The sequence below is a fragment of the Pectinophora gossypiella genome, chromosome 1 (assembly GCF_024362695.1).
Source record: "Pectinophora gossypiella chromosome 1, ilPecGoss1.1, whole genome shotgun sequence".
NCBI lineage: Eukaryota > Metazoa > Arthropoda > Insecta > Lepidoptera > Gelechiidae > Pectinophora > Pectinophora gossypiella.
Genome location: NC_065404.1, coordinates 2,857,485 through 2,878,529, shown reverse-complemented (window position 1 = coordinate 2,878,529; position 21,045 = coordinate 2,857,485). Strand labels below are relative to the sequence as shown.

The window sequence follows — 21,045 nt, the reverse complement described above, 5'->3', positions numbered from 1 at the left end:
AGCGTTTATCTTTTTTTACGAAATAAGTATTTACGTGATGACATGACATGATGGACTAATGTTATGGGCGATAGGCTGATCCCTTATCACCATAAGGTTCATCATATCCAGCTTACGACATCGTATCAACAGTGGCTGCAAGTTGTCTTTGATTACTTGTGGCTCTGCCCACCCCATTAGGGATTACGGGCGTGAGTTTATGTATGTATGTGTAAGTATTTACGTACCTGCCTACTTACCTACTAGTAAAAGTGAATAATATTTTCTTTATTTTGTTTCAGATAAGTCTAAGTCTAAGCAACATTCCGTGAATACTCTATAATGTGTTCTGCACAGCCGCTCTGGCGCAAGTCATGAGGTGAGTAAGTATTTTTGACGAAGTAATAAAATACTTGTGCGTAGTGTGGAAAGATGAAGGAGAGGCCTTTGCCCAGCAGTGGGATATTGCAGGCTAGATTCTATCAAATAAAGTATCTACCCTACATTACATACACAGTTTACTTAGACCAGTAATACTGTTTCTTACTTTTGTTTTAGGTAATTACTTCTTGTATGCCGTGAAGACATTCCGTCCGTTTACTGCCAAGATATTTAGACGGAAATCATAAGGTGAACAAGCAGTCTTTTTTATACATTTGACGAAAACTATAGTAAGTACATACTACACAGTTAGATTAGTGAACGTAAGTAATATTTCCTTTCTTTTGTTTTAGGTTCCTGCTTCCTGTGTATTGCCGTGAAGACATCCCTCGTGCTGCCAGGATGTTCAGGTGGGAACTATGAGGTTAGTGAGCATTTGCTTTTTATATGTTTTGCGAATTATTTTTTTGTAGGTAGATACTAAGACACTTTGATAACGCCGTGGTAAAACTATGGTAAAGTCTCTAACTTTTAGTGTAATTTAAGCGTGTATTTCCTTTCTTATGTTTCAGGTAAGTGTTTCCTGTAGGTTTGTTGCTGGGAAGACATTTCATATGCTGCGAGGACACTCAGGCGCTTATCATTAGGTGCGTAATCATTGGTCTTTGAAATTTGTGAAAAAATAAGTACTACGTACATTAATAATAATGAAATTAACATTTTCTTTACTTTGTATCAGGTAAGTCTTTAGTTTAGCTACATTACTGTGAATTCTTTGCATGTGCTGCAGAGCAACTCAGGCGCGAGTCATGAAGTGAGTACCAAAACATTCATCTTTTATGTTTTTTTTTGCCGAAAGTAACGAAATAAAATAATAACTACTCCACAAGTTTTAGTTTACTTAGAAAAGTAAAAGTAATACGGTTTTTTGCTTTTGTTCCAGGTAAGAGATTTTGCACCCACGTCGTCGCCGTAAAGATGATGTACTACCAGGATATTCAAACGTAAACCATAAGGTGAGCTAGAAGGCTTTTAATATTTTTGATGAAAACTTTAGTAAATATCTACGAAAAGTTATAAATATATTGTTTCCTTTGTTTTAGGTATCTGCTTGTCATATATTGCTATACAGACTTTCCTTGAGGTGTAAGGACATTCAAGTGCTGTCGGTACCAGGTGAGTCGGCAATAATCTTTAAATTTTTGTCGAAGCAAAAAGTACCTACCCTACATTGCATATCAACCTACCTACTTAGATTTTTCCTACCTACTTAGAAGTTTCTTTCATTTTTGATACTCGCTTCTTGTAGGTTTATTGCCGTGAAGACATCCCTTATACTGTCAGGATATTTAAACGAACATTATAACATGGGCAAGATGTTTTATATTTTGACCAAAACTTAAGTACGTATCTACATAACGTAGATAACATCCGTAACTAGATTAGTAAACGTAAATAATATTTCCTTTCTTTTGTTTTAGGTTCCTGCTTCCTGTACATTGCCGTGAAGACATCCCTCTTGCTGCCAGGATGTTCAGGCGGGAACTATGAGGTTAGTGGGCATTTCTTTTTTATATTTTTACCGAAAAGTTGTAAGTGGGTATGTAGGTGCCTACTTTGAAACTTATAGAAACGCCTCTTATTGTACAGCCTAACTTTTGTAGTAATTAAGGCATGTATTTCTTTTCTTATGTTTCAGGTAAGTGTTTCCTGTAGGTATGTTGCTGGGAAGACATTCCACCTGCTGCGGGGACACTCAGGCGTTTATCATTAGGTGCGTGAGCATTTCTCTTTGAAATTTGTGACAAAATACGTTACGTACGTTAATAATAGTGACATTAACATTTTATTTATTTTGTTTCAGGTAAGTCTTTATTTCAGCTACATTACCGTTAACACTTTGTACATGTGCTGCAGGGCAACTCATGTGCGAGTCATGAAGTGAGTAAGCAAGCATTCATCTTTTATGTTTTTTTTTGCCGAAAGAAATGAAATATTAATAACTACTCTACAAGCTTTAGTTTACATACAACAGTAAAAGTAATACGGTTTCTTGCTTTTGTTTCAGATAAGAGTTTTTCATCTACGTCGTCGCCGTGAAGATGTTGCCTTGTACTACTAGGATATTCAAACGCAAATCATAAGGTGAGCTAGAAGGTTTTTTTAATAAATATAAAGAAAACTTTGGTAAATATCTCTGAAACAATATAAATACTTATATTTTTTCCTTTGTTTCAGGTATCTACCTGCTTGTCGTATATTGCTGCACAGACATTCCTTCAGATGTAAGGACATTCAGTTGCTGACTGTCGGTATTAGGTGAGTGAGCAATAATCTTTGAATTTTTGTTGAAACAAAACGTACCTACCCTACATCACATATCTACCTACCTACTTACATTACTTACAACAGTAATACGGTTTCTTTCATTTGAGATACTCGCTTCTTGTATGTATATTGCCGTGAGGACATTCCTTACACTGTCAGGATATTTAAACTATAAGATGAGCAAGATTTTTTATATAAATTTGACTAAAACTTAAGTACGTATCTACTACATAACGTAGATAACGTCCGTAACTAGATTAGTAAACGTAAATAATATTTCCTTTCTTTTGTTTTAGGTTCCTGCTTCCTGTACATTGCCGTGAAGACATCCCTCTTGCTGCCAGGATGTTCAGGCGGGAACTATGAGGTTAGTGGGCATTTAATTTTATATTTTTAGCGAAAAGTTGTAAGTGAGGATGTAGGTGCTTACTTTGAAACTTATAGAAACGCCTCATATTGTAAAGCCTAACTTTTGTAGTAATAAAGGCATGTATTTCCTTTCTTATGTTTCAGGTAAGTGTTTCCTGTAGGTATAATGTTGCTGAGAAGACATTTCATCTGCTGCGGGGACACTCAGGCGTTTATCATTAGGTGCGTGAGCATTTGTCTTTGAAATTTGTGACAAATTACTTTACGTACGTTTGTAATAGTGACATTAACATTTTATTTTTTTGTTTCAGGTAAGTCTTTATTTCAGCTACATTACCGTGAATCCCCCTCCGGTTGATTGAGGGGAGGCCTGTGCCCAGCAGTGGGACGTATATAGGCAGTTTATGTTTTTACCGTGAATACTTTGTACATGTGCTGCAGGGCCACTCAGGCGCGAGTCATGAAGTGAGTACCTAAACATTCATCTTTTATGATTTTTTTGCCGAACATAACGAAATATTAATAACTACTCTACAAGCTTTAGTTTACATACAACAGTAAAAGTAATACGGTTTCTTGTTTTTGTTTCAGATAAGAGTTTTTCATCTACGTCGTCGCCGTGAAGATGTTGCCTTGTACTACCAGGATATTCAAACGCAAGCCATAAGGTGAGCTAGAAGGTTTTTAATATATTTAAAGAAAACTTTGGTAAATATCTATGAAACAATATAAATACTTATATTTTTTCCTTTGTTTCAGGTATCTACCTGCTTGTCGTATATTGCTGCACAGTCTTTCCTTGAGGTGTAAGGACATTCAAGTGCTGACTATCGGTATCAGGTGACTGAACAATAATCTTTGATTTTTTGTCGAAGCAAAACGTACCTACCCTACATTACATATCTACCTACCTACTTAGATTACTTACAACAGTAATAATGTTTCTTTCATTTTAGATACTCGCGTCTTGTAGGTATATTGCCGTGAAGAAATTCCTTACACTATCAGGATATTTAAACGGAAATCATAAGATGAGCAAGCTTTTTTATATGAATTTGACCAAAACTTAAGCGCGTACCTGCTAAATAACGTAGATAACGTCCGTAACTAGATTAGTAAACTTAAATAATGTTTCCTTTCTTTTGTTTAAGGTTCCTGCTTCCTATATATAGCTGTGAAGACATCCCTCGTGCTGCCAGGATATTCAGGCGTGAACTATGAGGTTAATGAGCAATTGTTTTTTATATTTTTAGCGAAAAGTTGTAAGTGGGTATGTAGGTGCCTACTTTGAAACTTATAGAAACGCCTCTTATTGTACAGCCTAACTTTTGTAGTAATTAAGGCATGTATTTCTTTTCTTATGTTTCAGGTAAGTGTTTCCTGTAGGTATGTTGCTGGGAAGACATTCCACCTGCTGCGGGGACACTCAGGCGTTTATCATTAGGTGCGTGAGCATTTCTCTTTGAAATTTGTGACAAAATACGTTACGTACGTTAATAATAGTGACATTTTATTTATTAACATTTTATTTATTTTGTTTCAGGTAAGTCTTTATTTCAGCTACTTTACCGTGAATACTTTGTACATGTGCTGCAGGGCCACTCAGGCGCGAGTCATGAAGTGAGTACCTAAACATTCATCTTTTATGATTTTTTTGCCGAACGAAACGAAATTTTAATATTAATAACTACTCTACAAGCTTTAGTTTACATACAACAGTAAAAGTAATACGGTTTCTTGCTTTTGTTTCAGATAAGAGTTTTTCATCTACGTCGTCGCCGTGAAGATGTTGCCTTGTTCTACCAGGATATTCAAACGCAAGCCATAAGGTGAGCTAGAAGGTTTATAATATATTTAAAGAAAACTTTGGTAAATATCTATGAAACAATATAAATACTTATATTTTTTCCTTTGTTTCAGGTATCTACCTGCTTGTCGTATATTGCTGCACAGACATTCCTTCAGATGTAAGGACATTCAGTTGCTGACTGTCGGTATTAGGTGAGTGAGCAATAATCTTTGAATTTTTGTTGAAACAAAACGTACCTACCCTACATCACATATCTACCTACCTACTTACATTACTTACAACAGTAATACGGTTTCTTTCATTTTAGATACTCGCTTCTTGTAGGTATATTGCCGTGAAGAAATTCCTTACACTGTCAGGATATTTAAACGGAAATCATAAGATGAGCAAGCTTTTTTATATGAATTTGACCAAAACTTAAGCGCGTACCTACTAAATAACGTAGATAACGTCCGTAACTAGATTAGTAAACTTAAATAATGTTTCCTTTCTTTTGTTTAAGGTTCCTGCTTCCTGTATATTGCCATGAAGACATCCCTCGTGCTGCCAGGATATTCAGGCGTGAACTATGAGGTTAATGAGCAATTGTTTTTTATATTTTTAGCGAAAAGTTGTAAGTGGGTATGTAGGTGCCTACTTTGAAACTTATAGAAACGCCTCTTATTGTACAGCCTAACTTTTGTAGTAATTAAGGCATGTATTTCTTTTCTTATGTTTCAGGTAAGTGTTTCCTGTAGGTATGTTGCTGGGAAGACATTTCACCTGCTGCGGGGACACTCAGGCGTTTATCATTAGGTGCGTGAGCATTTGTCTTTGAAATTTGTGACAAAATACGTTACGTACGTTAATAATAGTGACATTTTATTTATTATCATTTCAGGTAAGTCTTTATTTCAGCTACATTACCGTCAACACTTTGTACATGTGCTGCAGGGCAACTCAGGTGCGAGTCATGAAGTGAGTAAGCAAGCATTCATCTTTTATGTTTTTTTTTTGCCGAAAGAAATGAAATATTAATAACTACTCTACAAGCTTTAGTTTACATACTTACAACAGTAAAAGTAATACGGTTTCTTGCTTTTGTTTCAGATAAGAGTTTTTCATCTACGTCGTCGCCGTGAAGATGTTGCCTTGTACTAGTAGGATATTCAAACGCAAACCATAAGGTGAGCTAGAAGGTTTTTAATATATTTAAAGAAAACTTTGGTAAATACCTATGAAAAAATATAAATAAGTACTTATATTTTTTCCTTTGTTTTAGGTATCTACCTGCTTGTCGTATATTGCTGCACAGTCTTTCCTTGAGGTGTAAGGACATTCAAGTGCTGACTGTCGGTACCAGGTGAGTGAGCAATAATCTTTAAATTTTTGTCGAAGCAAAACGTGCCTACCCTACATTACATATCTACCTACCTACTTAGATTAATAACAACAGTAATACGGTTTCTTTCATTTTAGATAATCGCGTCTTGTAGGTATATTGCCGTGAGGACATTCCTTGCACTGTCAGGATATTTAAACGGAAATTATAAGATGAGCAAGCTTTTATTTATACATTTGACTAAAACTTTAATACGTACATAACGTCAGTAACTAGATTAGTAAACGTAAATAATATTTCCTGTCTTTTGTTTTAGGTTCCTGCTTCCTGTATATAGCCGTGAAGACATCCCTTGTGCTGGCAGGATGTTCAGCCGGGAACTATGAGGTTAGTGAGCATTCGTTTTTTATATTTATAGCGAAAACTTGTAAATATGTACGTACCTATTTAGAAACCTATAAGAATGCCACGTGTTGTAAACTCTTAACTTTTGCTGTAATTTATACATGTATTTCTTTTCTTATGTTTCAGGTAAGTGTTTCCTGTAGGTATGTTGCTGGGAAGACATTCCATCTGCTGCGGGGACACTCGGGCGCTTATCATCAGGTGCGTAATTAGTTGTCTTGATGTATAACAAAATAAGTAAGTACTACGTACATTAATAATAGTGAAATTAACATTTTCTTTACTTTGTTTCAGGTAAGTCTTTAGTTTAGCTACATTACTGTGAATTCTTTGCATACTGCTGCAAGGCTAATCAGGCGCGAGTCATGAAGTGAGTACCTAAACATTTATCTTTTGTTTTTCTTGCCGAAAGTAACGAAATAATAATTAACTACTCCACAAGTTTTAGTTTACTCTGAACAGTAAAAGTAATACGGTTTCTTGCTTTTGTTTCAGATAAGAGATTTTGCACCTACCTCGTCGCCGTGAAGATGTTGCCTTGTACTACCAGGATATTCAAACGCAAACCATAAGGTGAGCTAGAAGGTTTTTAATATATTTAAAGAAAACTTTGGTAAATATCTATGGAAAAACATAAATACTTATATTTTTTCCTTTGTTTTAGGTATCTCTACCTGCGTGTCATATATTGCTGTACAGACTTTCCTTAGAGATGTAAGGACATTCAAGTGATGACTGTCGGTACCAGGTGAGTGAGCAATAATCTTTAAATTTTTGTCGAAGCAAAACGTACCTCTACCCTACATTACATATCTACCTTACCTACCTACTTAGATTAATAACAACAGTAATACGGTATCTTTCATTTTAGATACTCGTTTCTTGTATATTGAGGAAGTAAGTAAGGAATATCTTCACGGCAATATAGGTATATTGCCGTGAAGATATTCCTTACACTGTCAGGATATTTAAACGAAAATGATAAGATGAGCAAGCCTTTTTTATATAAATTTGACTAAAACTTAAGTACGTACCTACTACATAACATACATAACGTCCGTAACTGGATTAGTAAACGTAAATAATATTTACCCTCCTTTGTTTTAGGTTCCTGCTTCCTGTACATTGCCGTGAAGACATCCCTCGTGCTGCCAGGATGTTCAGGCGGGAACTATGAGGTTAGTGAGCATTTGTTTTTTATATTGTTAACGAAAACTTGTAAGTAGGTATGTACCTACTTAGAAACCTATTAGAACGCCGCGTATTGTAAACTCTAACTTTTGCTGTAATTTATATATGTATTTCCTTTCTTATGTTTCAGGTAAGTGTTTCCTGTAGGTATGTTGCTGGGAAGACATTCCATCTGCTGCGGGGACACTCGGGCGCTTCATTAGTTGCGTAAGTATTTGGCTTGGTGTATGACAAAATAAGTACTACGTACATTAATATTAGTGAAATTAACATTTTCTTTATTTTGTTTCAGGTAAGTACTTCATTTTAGCTACATTACCGTGAACAATTTAAATGTGCTGTGCAGGGCCACTCCGGCGCAACTCATGAAGTGAGTGAACATTCATCTTTTATGTCTTTTTAGCCGAAAGAAACGAAATAATAATTAATTACTCTACAAGCTTTATTTTACTCAGAACAGTAAAAGTAATACGGTTTCTTGTTTTTGTTTCAGGTGAGAGTTTTTGTACCTACACATCGCCGTGAAGATGTTGACTTGTACTGCTAGGATATTCAAACGGAAACTTTAAGGTGAGCAAGCTGTCATATATATTTTTGATAAAAACTAGTACGTAAAAGTATGTATTACGTATATATTATTTCCTTTGTTTTAGGTATCTTCCTGCTTGTTTTATATTGCCAAACAGAGCTTTCTTGAGCTGCAAGCACATTCAGGTGCTGTCATTGACAGGTGAGTGAGCACTCATTTTTATATTTTTGACGAAATATTAAGTACCACACAATTTATATACCTACCTAAATAGTTTATTTAGATTATTATACGGTTTATTTCTTTTGACGAAAGCTTTAGTAATTACCTAACTATCAAACATAAATAATATTTCCTTTCTTTTGTTTTAGGTTCCTGCTTCCTATATATAGCTGTGAAGACATCCCTCGTGCTGCCAGGATGTTCAGGCGTGAACTATGAGGTTAATGAGCAATTGTTTTTTTATATTTTAGCGAAAACTTGTAAGCTTGTAAGTGGGTATGTAGGTTGCCTACTTAGAAACTTATAGAAACGCATCCTATTGTACAGCCTAACTTTTGTAGTAATTAATGCATGTATTTCTTTTCTTATTTTCTAGGTAAGTGATCATCCTGTAGGTATGTTGCTGGGAAGACTTTCGATCTGCTGCGGGGACTCTCAGCCGCTTATCATCAGGTGCGGTTTCTTTTAAATTTTTGATGATATCAGTACTAAGTTACTATCTTTATAGTGACAATAATAATTTTATTTTTTACTTTTGTTTCAGGTAAGTCTTTGTTTTAGCTATATTACCATGAATACTTTACATGTGCTGCAGGCTAATTCAGGCGCGAGTCATGAAGTAAGTGAGCGTTCATCTTTATGTTTTTTTAACGAAAGAAACTAAATTATAAGTACAAAGTACTTCATAAACTAACACTACATAAACTCATTCCTATTTCCCACCGGGGTAAGCAGAGACTATGGAATTCCATTTGCTCCGATTCTGAGATACTTCTCTTGCTTCCTCCACATTCATCAATCGTTTCATACACGCTCGCCGGTTCAGTACCTTTTCTAAGGACATTAGCAATTTTGGGTTCTAAAAACTTAGATTACATAAAACAGTAATAGTAATATGGTTTCTTGCTTTTGTTTCAGGTAAGAATTTTTGTACGTTACTAGTGAAAATATTGATTTGTACAGCTGGGCTATTCGAAGCTTAGAACACCTATTAGGTGAGCGAGCCGTCTTTTATATTTTTAACTTCAACTTTATATTTGCCCCGATTCCTGCAGACACCGCCTAATTTTATTTTAGGTTATATCCGTCATTTTCGTATCCGTCGAAAAGGAAAGGGACGGATGATTCACAGCTCTTAATTTTAGGAAGAATGAGTAAATTAATGTGTCGGGTTATTGACTGACGTAAAATTTTTAGACGGTTGGTTTAGATTTGTGCTTAAAATTGACGTGTGTTCCATAAATTTTATGCTTGTCGATTACCCGTCCCTTTCCTTTTCGACGGATAAGAAAAGGACAGATATAACTTAAAATAAAATTAGATGGTATTTACAGGAATTAGCACCATTACCTACGTAAAAGTATAAATATATTCTTTCCTTTGTTTTAGGTATCTGCCTGCGTGTTGTATATTGCCATAAAGACCTTCCTTGAGCTGCAAGCACATTCAGGTGCTAACTGTCATTGACAGGTGAGTGAGCATTCATTTTTATATTTTTGACGAAATAATACGTACCCTTCGTTACATAATTTATATTCCTACCTAAATAGTTTATTTAGATTAGTAATACAGTTTATTTCATTTGACGAAAACTTTAGTAAGTACCTAACTACCAAACATAAATAATATTTCCTTTCGTTTGTTTTAGATATCTGCTTCCTGTATATTGCCGTGAAGACATCCCTTGTGCTGCTAGGATGTCCAGGCGTGAACTGTGAGGTTAGTGAGCATTTGTTTTTTTTATATTTTTGATAACAGCTTGAAACTGGGAATGTACCTACTTAGAAACCATTTAGAACGTCGCGTATTCTACTTTCTAACTTTTGCTTTAATTTATACATGTATTTCTTTTCTTATGTTTCAGGTAAGTGTTTCCTGTAGGTATGTTGCTGGGAAGACATTTCATCTGCTGCGGGGACACTCAGGCGCTTATCATCAGGTGCGTGAGCATTTAACTTTAAATCTTTGATGAATGAAGTAAGTGTTACATACGTATTTAAATAAAAGTGAAATTTATATTGTATTCATTTTGTTTCAGGTAAGTCTTTATTTCAGCTACATCGCAGTCAAAACTTTTCATGTGCTGCAGGGCCACTCCGGCACGAGTCACGAAGTGAGTTAGCATTCATTATTTTAGTTCTTTTTTAAAGAAAGAAACGAATTAACAAGTACTCTACAAACATAGTTAATTTAGAACGGTATTATTTTTTGTTTCAGATAGAGTTTTTGAATGTCGCCGTGAAGATGTTGCCTTGTATTGCTAGGATATTCAAACGGAAACTATAAGGTGAGCCAGCTGTCATATATATTTTTGACTAAAACTGGTGAATACCTACGTAAAAGTATAAATATATTCTTTCCTTTGTTTTAGGTATCTGCCTGCTTGTTGTATATTGCCGTACAGACCTTCCTTGAGCTGCAAGGACATTCAGGTGCTAACTGTTACAATCAGGTGAGTGAGCATTCATCTTCATTTTTTGACGAAATAATAAGTACCTAACCTACATTACATACCTACTACGTAATCAGTTCACTAAGAACAGTAATGTGATTTCTCTTGTTTTAGCAATTGATAGATAAAATATTTAGGGTCTATATAACATTAAAATTAAAAAGCGTAAAAGTTTAAATACTTATATGATTTCTTTTGTTTTAGCTATCTACCTGCTCCTTGTATGTTGCTGCTAAGACTTTCCTTGAGCTGCAAGGACATTTAGGTGCTAAGTATCAGGTGAGTGAACATTTGTTTTTTTTTTGCTAATTACTTAATATCTAGCCGTTTTGTTTGTTTTGCCCATCAGTGGGAAACTTTAGACTAGAACAAAAACTAGCTATTCGCGATGTCCGCGTAGACTGCGGTTATAGCGCAAGACCGTCGTCTCTGGAAAGTTTCTTAATTTGTTTGTCCCTGGGTTCCGAATTATTTGACTTACATCCGAATCGTCCAACACGTTCACATTTCGAGTTTCTTTTGTACTTATAATAATTAGCATGAATACACCAAAATAGAGGTTGGAAGGACCCAGTGAACGCGAAAGGCGCGCCATACAAGTATGAGCAATAAGTTAATAATTCAACTTTGCACTCTGCAAACTTTACGACACACGGAGCTCCGCGGTGGTATATTAAAAGGTCGCCTTGTACATTATGACTTGCAGGGCAAATAATCAAATGTCGACTATCATGCAAAGAGATCCCTCTTTATCACAAGAAAGCTAAAAACCTAAGTAAGATCGGGTATTTATAAAAAAAATAAAAAAATTGTATGCAGTGTCTTACGTGATAAAATTGCAGCCTATCACATAAAATATACGTTGTTGGTAAAGTGGCTATGAAATTTGAGAAGCAGTAGAGCTATCGTAGATATCTGTTTGCAGGAGTAGTAGTAAAAGAGAGTGTAGTGGAGCCGGCGACAGTGGTTCTCATACAAAATGCGCGTTAGGGCCTTTCCATCCTCTTTCTTCTATTCCGTGAATACACCGTCCGTATGTAGGTATAGGAGGAGGACGAGGAGCTCGGTGGCGCAGGGGTAAACGCGCTCGGTCTGCGATTGTTGAAGTTAAGCAACTTTCGCAAAGGCCGGTCATAGGATGGGTGACCACAAAAAAAAAAGTTTTCATCTCGAGCTCCTCCGTGCTTCGGAAGGCACGTTAAGCCATTGGTCCCGGCTGCATTAGCAGTCGTTAATATCCATCAATCCGCGCTGGGCCCGCGTGATGGTTTAAGGCCCGATCTCCCTATCCATCCACAGGGAAGGCCCGTGCCCCAGCAGTGGGGACGTTAAAGGGCTGGTGATGATGATGATGATGTAGGTATAGCTGTAATAAGCATAACAACATAATAAGCTCACGACTATATCCCAATTGGGGTAGTCAGAGGTACATCCATCGCAACTAAGGACCCATACTTCAACGAGCTTTCTGTTGGACAACGTGATGGCTTCCGTGGTCCAGTGGTGGAGCGTTGGGCTCACGATCCGGAGGTCCCGGCTTCGAATTCCGGTGGGGACATATCACAAAAATCACTTTGTGATTCCTAGTTTGCTTTGGACATTACAGGCTGAGCAACTGATTTTCCTAAAGTAAGATGATCCGTGCTTCGGAAGGTTAAGCTGTTGGTCCCGGTTACTACTTACTGATGTATGTACGTAGTCGTTACATGAGTCATCTCAGGGGCCTTTGGCGGCTCAATAGTAATCCTGACACCAGGGTTGATGAGGTTGGTAATCCACCTCCCAACCCACACGATAGAGGAAGGAACGTGGTGTGGAATAACAAAAACAATGCTATTTTGTATAGAAAACTACTATGTTGGTTGATAAGTACCTAAGCAGTCTAGGCCCGGCTATAATTATGTAGCATTTTTCCAACATACACGCGTCTGATTGTGCGTGCAGTCGAAGAATTAGGTAGGGAATATCTAACTTTCACTGATCTCATTTTCTTTTGTTCTAGGTAAGTGCTTCTAAATTACTTCTATTTACGGTGAGGCCTTTTTCGAACTTAGTCGTACTATACTTACGCCTTGATTTAATATTCGATAGTTACAACAACATGAAACTGATAGGCACCTACTAATCTTGACACTTGGATACAATTCTATAATATTAATGCTTTCGATTTTCGATGTCTCCAACGGATGATAGTGAAACGCGTTTCTTATTTCGATTCGTTATTATTCTACTTACTTGTTTTTTTTTCGATGGCCGCTGGGGCGGAAAGGTTCTAGAATGGCGACCACGTGTCGGACGACGCTCAGTGGGTAGGCTCGTTACAAGGTGGACCGACGATCTGGTGAAGGTCGCGGGAAGCCGCTGGATGCGGGCAGCGCAGGACCGATCGTCGTGGAGATCCTTGGGGGAGGCCTATGCCTAGCAGTGGGCGTCGTACGGCTGATGACTTGTTATTTATCGTTTATCACGTTTTGTAATAAATTAACTATGCTTACGATGTGATGTAGCTGCTTAATTACCAATGTCTTCCTCTCGCGGATGTAGAGCGTAAGTAAGTATACTTAAAATACGCTTCGTTCCAATGCTACGCGACGTTAAACCACTTGTCGCGAAGAGACTCGTCGTAACGGGAATCAACGATCAAGGGTGTTCAAATGGCCACATAGAAGCAATTCATCTAAGAAAGCAATATTGCTTGCTATTTGACATTTGTTTGCATTGCGCAGTTACTTTTATATGCGCATATATGTCAAATTGCTACATTGCTTTCTTAGATGAATTGCTTTGATGTGGCCAGGTAATCGCTGTCAACGCCAAATTTAAATACTTAAGTAAATGAATTAGGATTTATCATAAAATAAACACATATCTAAATTTGAGGTATGTTATATTTATCGAGTTTGTATGTAGGTAATAACTACAATAAAGTACAGAAATGACCGATGATCTATTACAATGTCGTGAGTTATACTAATCACAATTTCTCATATGTATTCATCGATTTTTGTATACGTTTTAGGCATTTACTAGGCACTAACACATGCCTTTATCGCTTAGTCTTTAATTTCTCGTATTTACATGAACAAAATACCACCATAAGACCTCTGTTACTCTTGCTTATAGGTTGATAATAAAATACATTTGAAATAAGTAATAGAATACGACAATATCCAAAATGACAATAACAGTTTTAGGTTTACGCGGTTATTATCATAATTAAAACATACAATAACGGGTTCTTACCGCGTTTAAAAGCAAAGAAAGGGGGTAGACAGATATGTCTCCCCGTAGAAAATTATGGATCTACCTACTCCACTCCAAATATATCAGCCATCGCGTGATCATGGCACTTGCAACAGTGTCGAAATATAGGGAGTCTCATATCCCTGATTTAAACGCGGTAAGAACCCGGTATTATATTTTTTAACAGGTACCTAGTATCTATCTATCTACTTTAATTTCTCTTAATTTTAAAACTCTGCTTACATCGCTGTGCCACGACTTTCGGGTTCGAATTCCGGATCGGGGTCTGAACCACTAAATTCGAATTCGAATTTAAGAGTTGAATTCCATGTTTGAATCATAGATATTTGATTTCCAGGATTTGTGCCTGGTTAATAATGGCAATAGGCTCACCCCTTATTTCATAGGACTTAAAAATAGCTAGCGAGAACTGGGTTTATCTACTACACCTCTGCTTATCGCTTTGGGGATACAGGTGTATAGCATGTTACGTTAAAACTCGGCTGTTTCTGTAATAAAGTTGCGTCTCCGCTGGTTGCGCTTTCTGTATTAGCTGTACCTTCCTTACCGGAAGATAGACTGCAGCCAAGTACACCACCTAATGCAAACCTACAATATTTATTTTTATTATTATGTTTTTATTTTAAGAACATCTGCGAGCTTTTTCTTGCAGCTTCTTTTCCCCGACTACGTAATACAGGTTGTGAGAAGCTGCGCAGTAGTTTAGGTGGATGAGACGTTCGTTATGTGAAAAATGATGATTCAAAGTGTAACTACTGAGTAATGATATTTTTTGAATTTGAATGAATAATGATAAAAAAAATAGCGGAAGATAGTATACAAGCAATATTTTGTATATTGTCATCTTGGATATTTGTCTGGGTAGACAGACAAAACAGTAACGGTCTATGGCAGTCTTAAAACAGGACAAGAATATTGTTGAAAACGTGTGTATATATTGAACAATGGGTACAACCATCTGACAATAATGACGTGTGTATAAACTGTGAAGTGGTTTCTATCGTCAACCAACGAGTTCGATTACAATCATTAGTACTTATATGTTTTCAATGCCTATTGCAAAACTTTATTCTGCTTTATTAATATCAATCTTAATAAAAATATAATATTAGGATTGAGCATACAAAGTGTTCAAGGTGTATTCGAAATAATGGGTGCATTCGTACCTACACAATACGAATTATAGTGTATTAACAAGAGTGACATAAGAAATCTCTTATTTAGGATATCAGTCAATATAGCAAACCATACAATATCAGAAATCCCGAAATAATTTTATGATAATTTTAGAAGAACAAGATCGTATTAAATTTTATAAATATCTCAATATAGTATAAATATATTTACATTCGTTAATTCTAATATTCTTCATATTGGTGTCTTATTTAATGCACACTTACTTTACTCGTTTATAAATAAAATATTACACATTAAAAAGATTTCTTATGGAATGGTTTTTTGTACAAAATCAAATACAAATTCCACCGCACTGGGCAGCAAAAAATACAAATCACAATATTTTATGATGTATAGCCGGGGAGCCCCGGGCAATGTGGCCACAACGCCACCGCCACCCGGCCTCCGCACTACCCCTACTTACCGCGACTAGCTGTACATTGTACGAAAGTCTAGTGAAAGTCACACTTTCACACCCAACCCGACGTCTCATTGAAAAATAGATCCATCACTACTTAAATTTATAATTTACAAATAAGGTACTCTTTTAAACCGAATACGACAGGACAGTCCTCACTGGTCGAACGTACACCGGACCCGAATACTAATGTCACTAACCGCTCTAACGCACTACGTCCCGTCACGAGTCCGTCCATAGAAAACTTAATGGAATGAAGATTTATTGCTAGAATTACAAGATCACAAACGATTGAAAGAGTTCATAGCTGCCCTCAACAGTTGAAGGTGTTGGAGTGGGCGCAGGAGCGCGGGTAGTCGTCGCGCGCGCGCCCGTAGCCCGCTTCGGGGATCACGGAGTACTCGGGCTCGCTGTAGTCGCCGCCGTACTCCCGCTCCCGCTCTCGTTCTCGCTGCTCACGCCCGAACCCGATGATTGTCTCGGAATTGCGCAAGTATCCGTTCTCCTGCTTGCGCGAGTAGCGCGTGTCGAGGTTGCGTTGGAAGTTGTCCGGGTGGCAGACGACGCCGTTCCGGTTGTTCTTCTTGTCGGGCAACGAGCGCAGGGTGCCGTTGTTGAGGTGGTGCGCCGGCGCGCCGTTGTTTAGTGTGAGCGGCTGGTGTGGCGGGTGCGATCGCTCGCCGCCGATGTATGTGAAGCCATTTGCGGGCAGCGTGCCGCCGCCGCCGCCACCGCCTCCCGAGCGCTGCGGCCGCCGCGCTGAGCCTTGGCCGCCAGACATAAAGAACACGCTCGGAGAGGCGTAAAGCTCTAGCTACAGTTCCGTTACCGGAATAGGCCTGAGGCCGGGCGCGTGCGGTGGCGGCGCCGGGTACTGCGACGGGTGAATCCCGCGGACTATGCAGTCTTCTTCGGTAGAGATTGGTTTGTGGTACTCAAGGTTTTTCCTTCCCTTGTTCCACTTGTAGTCCTTTAATTTTTCTTGCATACTTTTCCTATATCTATACAATATGAGAACGAGAGTAGCTATTGTGGCTACACAGGCAGCTACGATTATGCAAATTATAGTTTGTTGTCGTGTGTCGTGTAATACGCAACCTAAATCATCCGCATTCAATGCTCGTAGATATTTGTCTTTCAAATGTTCAGGAGCCGCGCATTGGATTTGAGTGAAATTGCTCTTGTCATTGAGAAGTTCCTGAAGCCACAGCAATTGACAGTCACAAAATATTGGATTGTCAGTCAAATCTAGCTGCCTGAGCTCTTTTCCTACGAACACAGTTTCACTGAGCGTTATTATTGCGTTATCTCTTAGCGTTACATGCTTTAGTTTAGGTAACCCTAACAATGTACTATCTTCTAGTACAGCCATTTTCTTATTGTTTGCTATGATGATAGTTTCCAAATTTACATTATCTTCAAAAGCTCCTTTTTCTACTCTTTCAAGTTGAGTTGCACCAGTAATATCCAGTAGCTTTAGATTCTTCAGTCCCTTGAAAGAGTGGCTCTCTAAGGAAATGAAATCATTTTGACCAATGTAGAGTTCTTCTAATCTCGTGAGTCCAGACAACTGTTGGGTAGGTACAACACTTAGTCGATTTCCGAAGAGGTTAAGACTTCTCAGTCCTGGAAGACCTCTGAAAGCATTCTCGCTGATATTGAAGAGACCAGCTCCATTCAAATCTAATACCGCCAATCTATTGAGTCCGGCGAAAGCATCGTCTGGCAGGAAGGAGAACGCGTTCAATCCTACGTGTAGTTCTGCGAGACTGCCTAATAAGCTGAAAGAAGCCGTTGGCACTGAGCTTAGCTGATTGTCATCCAAATATAATATCCTCAACGCAGAGAGACCTGCGAACGCTTTAGGTTCAATCCTAGATATCCGATTCTGTCCTAGGTTTAGTTCCTCTAATCTAGGGAGAGTGGAGAACACGCCATTCGTCAGTTCCTCCAAAAAGTTTCTCTTCAAATTCAACACGGTCAAAGAGTTCAATCCTTGAAACGTGGTGTTTGTGACTGAGGATATTTTGTTGTGGTTAAGATGCAGCTCTTGTAGCTTGCGTTGGTAGGCAAAGCTCTTGGTAGGTATGTTAACGAGATGGTTCTGGGAGAGGTCTAAGTGTTGCAGCTCCGCGTAGAATTGCATGGAGCTGTCGATGGTCTTAATTTTGTTGTTCCGGATGATGAGGCGTTGGATGGAGGGGTTTAGAGCAATAGGCAGGACGTCGAGGCGGCTCTCTTCACAAACCACGACCAGGGTGTCGTCGTTGCAGATACAGCCGGTTGGACAGTTTGCTAGCGCTGCAGCGCCGCTCCGAAACGCGAGGATTTGGAGCGATATCACCAATATCTGGAATAAGAGAAAAAATATCGATTTGAAAAATATGCAAATTGAGGGAAGTTTAAGGGCAATGTTGCTCATATTAATATAACAACCAATATTACATCTCATTGCTAGGAAAAACAACCAGACCCGATTTAATTTAATAAAGTAAAAGCAATTAGGAATCTATTACACCATAATTATAGAAGACGTCGTTGCACAGATCTAAAAGTCTAATAACTAATAAGGAAATACTGTAAGGTTTTGCTTTCCTCTTTTTCTCTGTGATACAAATTAAAGAATACTAACGTTCTTTGGCCACGTATTGTTTGGTAGGATTATTATTGAATTTGAATATTTGAAATGGAGTATAAATAAAGTTATTCAGTCGATTTCTGTGCAATTCTTTATACCTCTGCCTACCTCGCAGGAGAAACAGGATTCACAGGAAGACTTCCAATATATTTTATTACTGTTAATATTTTCTTCGAGGTAAACTGAGCTGATACGATTCGGCACGAAATCAATAGGAAAGGGGAGCAGAACTAACGGAAAGGGGAAAATAAAATATTGAAAGAAGAATTTCGCAGGTTTTTAATTTATTAAAATGCGCTTGGGGCGTCGACGTAGCGCCTTTGCTTCAAAGACTACTTTTATTACGTTTCCTCTTTTCAACAATTAGCTCTGCGATCCGAGTGGAGTCGAGATTCAGGATTCGACTCTAGAATTACAAAGTTAGCTGCAGGATCGCATTCAGACGCAAATGCCTACATACTCGTAATATCGCCTCCAACTGCTACATAAAAATATTTCACTTTATAAAATTGTGCGCATTTCATTATTATTTTGTGGAATGTAAGTATGTATATCTATTTATTTGCTTCGTACACAAATATATCAATAATCAATATGTTTGTTATTGTTTGAATTACTCCTAAAATCAAAATATTATCGGCTCCAAACCACAAAAAGGTTGAATACCACGACTTAAATAGGGAATTAAATAGGTACCTAGGTAAATACATGCTTTCTGAAGAACCAGTCGGTTTTTTGGTAGTAATCAATGCGATAAAAACACCTATTATTTTTTATAAATTTGTTCATATCCATCTTAAAATTAAAAAATATTTTTAGTCAGTAGGTAACATCATAGTTACACTGCAAATCGTCAATTTTTACAGAACGAACGTCTCATCCGCCTAAAATTACTGTAGCTTCTCATATCTTGTATAGCCGAGGAAAAGAAGCTGCAGGAAAAACCTCTCCTTAAAAAAACGTTTAAAAATATACGAAACTGAATCAACAGTGGCTGAAAGTTGTCTTTGATTGCTTGTGGCTCTGCCCACCCCATAAGGCATTATGGGCGTGAGATTGTCTACATATGTGTGTAGATTCTCTTGATTTTAGAAGTTGAATTCAACTCATAAAAACGTTCTTCTACCCCTAAATCCGTCTCTGGCTCTTAACGCTGTTACAGAAATGCCGGTCTGATAGATGCAACGCTGACAATCTTAAAGACAAAGAAGCAAGTCTGAGTAAATAGGAGAGCCGGATGAAAACTCAATTGGGTCTAGCAATTGTGCGCTTGCTATAGTTGCTATAGACAACTTGTTAAGCAGACAATGCTGCAACGCTGTTAATCCTTACTCCAGTTTGGTGTTTCATGTTTAATGCACTTGTGATTGGTCTTTTCGTGCTACCGGATCTTCCTTTGTTGTTCCCTTTTTAGTTTCTATTTCGTCTTTCTTTTACGTATGTTAAGTTTTTGTCAAAGCCCTTGTAAATACATAATTTTACGTCTTTTCCCGAACAGTTAGATCACGGATTTATACTTATTCCGAACACTGAAAGATTTACAGGGTGTAAGTGACATCGTAACGAATACTATGGGGGATGATTCATACCATGATTTTGAGTTAATATCAAGTGGAATTTTCAGTTACAAAATTCATGATTTTATTATTTTTTAATTATTTTCAATTCTATACTTTTGCAATGGAAAATTCCACTCGATATCAACTCAGAATCATGGCCTGAATCATCTCTCAAAGTTTTCGTTACGATGTCACTAACACCCTGTATTTCTTTTCAAATTGTTGCTGTGTTATAAGAAATATGCAGAAATAAAACATTTAAATTCCAATTTCCTTTTCTAAAAACAGTGATATCGGGCCGTTGTGCTGTGACAATATTTACGTAACGTTAAAGGAATCGTTCACAATTTTTCAAACCTTATTTTTCTTTCTACATTTTCGCATACAGAGAAAGGGCGTGACGTGCGATAGGTGGGGCGTACAGCGCATACAGTACCGCACATTGGGTTCGAGATACGTATGCTAATTCTATAATTGCGACTCGACCGCTGCTGTATAAAAAAATAAGTTCAATTGCCGCGGTTCAGTATATTTTTTGTAGTTCGACGATCGAACTATTGAGAAAAATAATTCTCACTAGTTCCAAACATTCTCACTAGTTCCAAACATTCTCACTAGTTCGACGATCGAACTAATGAATCGAACTAGTGAGAACAAAGGAACTTTTTATTTGACAAATATTTTTTAATAATTTCTATTAAAATGCCTTGCTATGTAACTACTATGAAAATAGGGTCTAGCCTGGTGATCCGTAACACAGGCATTACGTCTAGTATGGACACCAGACTCTCTCACAATAGAAACATGTTCACTGTGAGTACTATGTTAAGTTTTACTGTAAGAGAAATAAAAAAAAACTTAGGTACATACGTAAACTCATGCTTATTTACTAAACCCACCGGAGTAAGCAAAGCCTACGGAATTCCATTCACACACTTCTCATGCTTCCTTCACATTCATAAATCGTTTCATACACGCACGCCGGTTCAGAGTACATCGTACT

The 21,045-nt window shown here is 37.5% G+C and overlaps 1 protein-coding gene across 1 annotated transcript in view; it reads right to left on the bottom strand.

Annotated features, from left to right (window-relative positions):
• Positions 1-13,857: 13,857 nt before the first annotated feature.
• Positions 13,858-21,045, bottom strand: part of LOC126376100 (insulin-like growth factor-binding protein complex acid labile subunit) — a 265,800-nt gene continuing 258,612 nt past the window's right edge. Inside the window, exons 7-8 of the mRNA XM_050023305.1 lie at positions 16,744-18,195; positions 13,858-16,659 (exon numbers count right to left, since the gene is read on the bottom strand). Coding sequence (XP_049879262.1) covers positions 16,159-16,659; positions 16,744-18,195 — 1,953 coding nt within the window. The 3' untranslated portion in view covers positions 13,858-16,158. The remainder of the gene's footprint in view (positions 16,660-16,743; positions 18,196-21,045) is intronic.